General features: G+C 44.5%; 1 protein-coding gene across 1 annotated transcript; it reads left to right on the top strand.

The window, feature by feature from the left end:
* Positions 1 to 1,086: 1,086 nt before the first annotated feature.
* Positions 1,087 to 6,704, top strand: LOC147437862 (uncharacterized). The gene is made up of 19 exons (XM_086487297.1): positions 1,087 to 1,778; positions 2,157 to 2,278; positions 2,362 to 2,456; positions 2,540 to 2,584; positions 2,665 to 2,752; positions 2,855 to 2,938; positions 3,044 to 3,111; positions 3,209 to 3,382; positions 3,472 to 3,627; positions 3,709 to 3,784; positions 3,874 to 3,970; positions 4,068 to 4,158; positions 4,282 to 4,485; positions 4,575 to 4,754; positions 4,839 to 4,961; positions 5,070 to 5,338; positions 5,420 to 5,558; positions 5,771 to 5,830; positions 5,914 to 6,704. The coding sequence occupies exons 1-19, from the start codon at positions 1,567 to 1,569 to the stop codon at positions 6,190 to 6,192; spliced, it is 2,562 nt and encodes an 853-aa protein (XP_086343423.1). The 5' UTR covers positions 1,087 to 1,566; the 3' UTR covers positions 6,193 to 6,704.
* The last annotated feature ends 548 nt before the right edge of the window (positions 6,705 to 7,252 follow it).

A 7,252-nucleotide genomic window follows, 5' to 3' on the forward strand; every position in this document is an offset into this window, starting at 1 on the left:
ATCCCTAAAACCATAATAAATATTGGGATCACAAGATGCTATAACTTTAACAGTAGGCACTATCCCCAAAGGGGCAGAACTTGAAGCTTTCAATGAACTATCAGACTTGTTCGGATTGGTTGATATTGAAGATATGGGAGACTTCCCTTGGTAAAATTACAGTAAAGTTCTCATGTATCGCAAGGGGAGACTAGATAGATGCTATATCTCCTTTCCTCCTTCCCAAGTGCCAAAGCTTCCATCCCGAGAACAAGGTGTTTGTCTTAGGGTGGGTTCAGACTACGCGCCCTGGTGTTAGCTGCATGTGAGTAGAGGGGATGTGGCAAGCATTGGTTGGCTGCTACAAATGTGAAAGGTTTTCGGACCCACTCTCCTTGCGGGCGGCTTCACCCCCTTGGATGTTGTAGACTTCCATGCACTCTTCAGTGTGTGTCGCGGGGGAGGCTTGATGATGGAACCTAGAGGCTTTGCAACCATTGGATCTAACCAGTCAGTGTTGTTGCTTGCTGTTTAGCAATCGACAGAGAACACTATTTTGTTGCAGTGTGAACTCGTGCGGACACAACTGACCACGAGCAAGATGGTGAGCAGTCCGAACTCGCCCTTACCACTATGCCCTTTGCAATGGGAGAAATGTTAACCCAAAGATGTCAAATTATAAGCTGATATCAAAATGGGGGCATGAAACATGCAAGTGGGCTACACAAGTTGCAAAAAGGGTGGCACAAATTGGTTGGAACTCGGAGCTTCTTGCTGTTGCCAGTATGGATGGTATGTTTTGGGGGATGGGAGGCTAGCCACTAGAGTTCAGGAATCCACAGAAGACATGCTCTGATAGGGTACGGGAAACAAGGAGGACCTGCGGCGGGGCCCACAAGCCCCCCAAATTTGGGGGCTCCGCTCCTCAGATTTGCTCCCGCTAAATGTCCGGCCGCCTGCCAAATCGGATCCCTGCGCAAGCCAATCAGGGCGCTAGAGGCCGGTCCTCCAGCGGAGGGTCCCTTCACACCAGCTTCCCCTCTTGCTTTCTGCCCAAAGAATCTTCAAAAGTCGGATACTCGCGCATTTGCGCAGTTGCCTTCGCCATTCCTCAGGCCCGACCTTTTCTTCCCCCTCTTCTCTTAAATACGCCTTGACCCCATCTTTCTCGTCGTCGTCCTCGATCATATAACAAGCTCTCCATTTTCTCGCGCTCTCACACACACATACATCTCTTTGGCAGACACGACACTCCAGCAGGGTCGAGACAAGTTGCTTTCCGCTTCACGCAATTGAGCTTCGCAGGCATTGCTTCTGGTACTGTGACCTCCTCCTTCCCCTTCCTCCACACGCGTACTCTCTCTCCCTCTCCCCCCCATCTCTCTCTCTCTCTCTCTCTCTCTCTCTCTCTCTCACTCGTACACGCAGGATTCGCACGCCCACCTTAACCTCCTCACGCAAGTTTGGCCTCTCAAGTACATCCGCTCATTTACCAGCGGTCTTCGTTTTTCCCGCTACGCGAATCGACGCTGCTGCATGTGCTCCATTTTGTCAGTGAAGGCGTAGATCTCTGCCTTTCGTTTGGCCATGGAGAACAAGAATGTGCTCTTTCCCGCCCTGGCTCTGGGAGTAGGGCTAGGCGTTGGGGTTGCAACTGCTCGCACGCAGACTTTCCACAAATGGACGAGTGGGGGGGACTCTTCCCCCACAGTGCAGCTGTTGGAATTGGAGCTCTTGTCCCAGGCTGTGGATGGCAAGGACAGCACAGTCACGTTCGACAAGTTCCCTTACTACCTCAGGTGTGTTTGAAGCTTTATGATTCAGTCGAATAACTGCTAATCGATATGGTGTGAGGTTCTTCGAACAATTTGAAGCAGAGATCTGTGTCAATTGAGAAGATGCAACTTTTAGCTTGCTTGCATTTTTCTTCTCTAGACGTGTTCACTTCTTTCTTCTTGCCGCATCCCTCCCTTGTTATGAGATGTGTCAATAGTGAGTTTGGGGCTTTTCCTCTTCACGATTGCACATTGCAATTGAGGGCTAGTAATTTCCATGATATTTGCTTTTATGTCTCCAATGGTTTTGTACATAGTACTTTCCTTCCTCTGCAGCCTTATTTGGTTGAGCTTGATTTAGGCTGAAATACTGAAATCAATTATCTGTCCGTCTATATGCAGTGAGCAAACAAGGGTTCTGCTGACGAATGCAGCTTGTGTGCACTTAAAGCAGCTGCAGTTCAGTAAGTTCACAAGGAACTTGTCACCTGCCAGTCGGACAGTTCTTCTCACCGGCCCTAATGGTAGGCCATACATTTAATTAGCGATAGCATTCCTGCTGGTCTCTGTGTTGAGTTTTCTTTCCTTATTGTATTATTCTCTGCAGGGACAGAAACCTATCATCAAATGTTGGCTAAAGCTCTGGCACACTTTTTTGGAGCCAAATTGCTCATTTTAGACGTAACAGACTTTTCCCTGAAGGTAATTTCTTTTCTTTGACTATTGCTTAAACTTGGCTGGACAGTGTGGGGCCTTCTTTAATGCAGTGGCCATTCTTTCGACAGTTGCAAAGCAAATGCGGGAATATGAGAGAGGCAGATGATTCTGTGGTATGTTATGGTGGATGGATTGCACATTGGTGCTGTACATGTTGTGAACAGATGTCCTGATTTGTTGTCCTGCTTTGCAGTTCTCTTCTGTGACTTCAGCAAATGGTTTAGTACAACGCTTCCTTGGGCTTATTAGTAGTGACATTACACCATGTGAAGCTGCTCAAAGTACACTATCCTAATCGTAGCTCATCGATTTTTTTCTCTGAGTTGCAAAAATGCAAGTCTGTTGTTGATTAAATGGTCCTATTCTATTTGTATATGTGACAGATGGTTCTAGGCCTGTGCTGTCGTTTCTCTCCCGCAGCCAAAGTGGCTCTCACCTCTCCTCAAAAGCAGCCCCAGAGCCAAAAGGTGCTTCAGGTTTTATGCCGTGCTGTAAGGAAGCGGCTTTATGTCACCTGCTTAAAAGTAAAGGACTTGCTTGGTTGTCCTATTTATGCGAGTTGTTGCTTACAGGTTCTACCATTAAGAGGACCAAATCCTGGGCATTTGAGGACAAGATGCTGGTGGTTGCACTGTACAGAGTAAGCAAGTTTTTTGGATGGAGGAATGTTGGATCTCTGATATGGTGATATGCTATTGATTGATCTGTTCTAATTGAACTGTGCTGGTCAACTGTAGGTGCTGTTGAAACTCTCTGAAGTAAAGCCAACTGTACTCTACCTTCGAGATGTAGAGAACCTGGTTTTTAGTGGTGCCAAAACATTCTCTCTTTTTCAGAGAATGATCAATAAGCTCACAGGACCTGTTTTCATCATGGGCTCTCGAATTTTGCAGAGCTCAGAGAATGAACAGGTTGAACTCATCACTGGTCAAGCGTGGGCATTTCTACTTTGCAGACATTTATGTGCTGAAATGCTGAGTTCCAAATGTTTTGTTTGTAGGTGGCTCCTATCTGTGAGAAGCTTGCTGCTCTTTTCCCATACAACATCCATATCAAACCTCCACAAGATAATGCAAAACTTGTGAGCTGGAGGAGCCAGTTGGAGGAGGACATGAAGGCCATACAGGCTCAGGACAATAGGAATCACATTTCTGAGGTAGGCATTGTCTCACTGTTTAGTAAGAATTTCTGCTTTACAAGAACTAGGACCTAAGTCATCATATTATCTGCTCATCAGGTTCTTACTGCTAATGACGTTGAGTGTGATGATTTGGACTCCATCAGCTTCCCAGATACACTTCTGATTAGCAATTGTGAGTGGGTGGATGTTCAATGAACTGGCTTGATTTGTTTGTTGAGTGTAAAGTAGTCTCTCACTTATTTGATTACTTGCTTGTTCCAGTTGTGGAGGAGATTGTTGTTTCAGCTATTTCACATCATTTGATGAATGTAGACAGCCCTCAGTATCGGAATGGAAGACTGATAATCTCTTCTACAAGGTACTGAGCTTGTGAAACATGTGTTTTAGTCTCTGATTTTGTATTTTCTGCGGTTAACTTGAAGCATAATTTCCTTGCCTTGTTGTTTTGGCAACAGTTTAGTGCATGGTCTGAGCCTGTTCCAAGCTGGTCAGTTAGATAGTAAAGATGCCAAGCTGCAGTGCGAGTCAAATCCCGAACTTGCACAGGTAGACCGTTTGCCCATCCTCCCTCGTATTTTGGATCTTGTGGAGGTGTAACATCGCAAATTTTGCGGTCTCTGGATCTTCTGTGGAGGTGTTAATATACTTCTGTGCTTGTTTATTTGCCAGGAATCTCCTGAGTCAAGTTCAAAAAATGAAGCCAAAAATGAGGGAGTTTCTGAGGCTAAGGCTGTAAGCGATGCAGTAGAGCTTGTGAAAGCAGACTTAGGCAAAAAGGGCGACACTGATGTCGTTGCGAAAGCTGATGTAGGAAAAAAGGGTGATGCTGATGCTGTGAAAAAAGTAGATGCATCAGCTGCTGCTCCTGCTAAGGTCATTTGCATGCAGCTGGTACTACTTAATTTTCAGCTTTTCCTTTAGTCAGGAGTTAAACATTGTTATGTTGTGATTGATTAATGCAGGAAGTACCTCCTGACAATGAGTTTGAGAAGCGCATTCGACCAGAGATTATTCCTGCTGGCGAGATTGGTGTAAGTTTTAAAGATATTGGGGCACTTGATGATGTTAAGGAATCTCTGCAAGAGCTAGTTATGTTACCTCTTCGACGTCCCGATTTATTCAACAGGGGAGGGCTGATCAAGGTAATTCCCTCGTAATTATTACAGCTGGAACAATGTAGATTGTTTATCTGACTGATCAATCTGTTCTTTTCTTTGATTCTTTAGCCCTGCAAAGGCATTTTACTGTTTGGGCCTCCTGGTACTGGCAAGACAATGCTCGCAAAGGCAGTGGCAACTGAAGCGGGAGCGAGCTTTATCAATGTTTCGATGTCAACCATTACCTCAAAGGTATATGTTCAAACTAATGAGGATGCGGGTTGAACTTAAATTAGCCTTTGCAATGTCACACAAAGTGGGCTCATTTTAAATTAGCCTTTGCTTTACTGGTGATTACAGTGGTTTGGCGAGGATGAGAAGAATGTGAGAGCTCTCTTTACTCTTGCTGCAAAAGTTGCCCCTACAATCATATTCATCGATGAGGTGGACAGTATGCTTGGACAAAGATCCAGAACCGGGGAGCATGAGGCAATGAGGAAGATTAAGAATGAGTTTATGGCTCACTGGGATGGTCTTCTATCTAAGGCAGGTGAGCGGGTGCTTGTTTTGGCAGCAACCAATCGACCCTTTGATCTGGATGATGCAATTATTCGGAGATTTGAAAGGAGGTAGGGCTTCACTTTACTTGAACTCATACTGGATTTCGTGGTTCTTACTTTGCTAAGATACTTGTCTTTTGGATATCCCAGGATCATGATTGGCCTTCCTGATAAAGATAACAGGGAGAGGATTCTTAGAACGATTCTGGAGAAAGAATCCATTGCTAACGATGTTGATTTTTCTGAGCTTGCAAATATGACTGAAGGCTTTTCTGGAAGTGATTTGAAGGTACTCTGATTTTTTTTTCCTGTTACTCATGGCTATGTTAACAGCTTCATTTTTTTGCTGAGATGCTTGTGCTTGGTATGTGAGGAGAGAGAGCAAGAGGAAGAGAAGATAACGTTTTTAGAATCAAAGGAAAAATCTTAAATCTTAAAGATAGATAGATAAATTGATAGCTAGTCTCCTGTTCTAAGCTGATTGTCTTGTCTTTTTTGCAGAACTTATGTATGGTTGCAGCATATCGACCAATTCGAGAGTTGATGAAGATGGAGCAAAAGGTGTGATATTCACTGTTTTTCTTACGTTGTATGTCTTATGTTGAGTGAAGGGAACTAACAGCATATGCCCCTGTAAACTGCAGAAAAAAGTTGAGAAGAAAGATGAAGCGGTTGAAGTTGGGTCTGAGAAGACATCATCCAGTATAGCTACTACTGAGGTGGTGACCGGGGAGATGCTGAAAGAAGAGACTGCTGAGATACCCCTCCGGCCACTCAACATGGAAGATTTGAAGCAGGCAAAGACGCAGATATCCAGCAGCTTTGCAGCTGAAGGAGCAGGGATGGCGGAGCTCAAGGAGTGGAATGAGCTATATGGGGAAGGCGGAAGCCGGAGAAAGCAGCCGCTTACCTACTTCTTGTGAGGAGCTTAAGGAGTGGAATGAGCTATAGGGGGGAAAAGGCGGAAACGGGAGAAAGCGGCAGCTTACCTACTTCATGTGATGAGTTTGTTGAATGAAAAACAAAAAGATCAAGGATTGTGCCTGGGTAAAGAGCAAAACAATGACTTCCCTTGGCAAATCCCATAGCTGGCTTTATAGCTACTACACACATTCACCTTCAATTCAAAGGATATTGGAGCTGTAAAGTTATATACTGTAATTTGTGTCCCTTAGGTTAGTAATGATTCTTGGAGAGTATTCTGATGCTTGCATTTTAGCATGAGGAGATCTAATTATATACAAATATGGGCTCTTTTGATTGCTCGGGGGCATTCTCCTGAAAATTGAGCCGTTGTAAGCCTCTTTCTTTTTGATGTATTCTTACCTAACGAAAGCCTGGATTAGAAGGTAAGCAATTGTAGAACATTATCCAGCTCATGTAACTATTTTTTCCCTTATCAAGTTTTTTTTGGCCTACTTAAGGCCTTACTAAATCATGGAATTCCAAGGAGCAATCCCATCCCCCCCCCCCCCCCCCCCCCCCCCCCCCCACCACCCAAAAAAAACACATTGTTGTAGATTGGTGATTATCTGAACTCCCTCTTGAATAGTAGGTCTTGAGTTCAACACGTTGCCATTTGTCTTTGAGCTCTCTTCGGATTGTTCCTAATGACTAGATACGGCCACATCAAATCTTGGAAGCTACGTAAAATGAAGATTTTCAAGACAGCTAGCTGCATCACTACCCTCAAGCCTGCCATTAACACTTCTTTCATGGTATTGAAAATTTGACCTTCCAAAATCCACTTGAAACCAACCTTGAACATCACTTAGTATTAGATGGGACGCGTCGTGGGAGTAACTCATTACCTTTTGGGTGGAATTTCCACACATGTGGGCGAGAATCATTGTAGTTGGATAATAATGGCTAGGAGGACTTGAGAAACATTAAAGAATTGAGATTTCCAAAGATTGGGGTCTTTGCTAATACCCGACTACTCGTCGTATCTAGTTCGGTATAGCCATTGCATGTGACTTTGAG

This window comes from Adiantum capillus-veneris, chromosome 17 (genome assembly GCF_014529385.1).
Source record: "Adiantum capillus-veneris isolate H3 chromosome 17, ASM1452938v2, whole genome shotgun sequence".
In the NCBI taxonomy this organism is placed as follows: Eukaryota; Viridiplantae; Streptophyta; class Polypodiopsida; order Polypodiales; family Pteridaceae; genus Adiantum; species Adiantum capillus-veneris.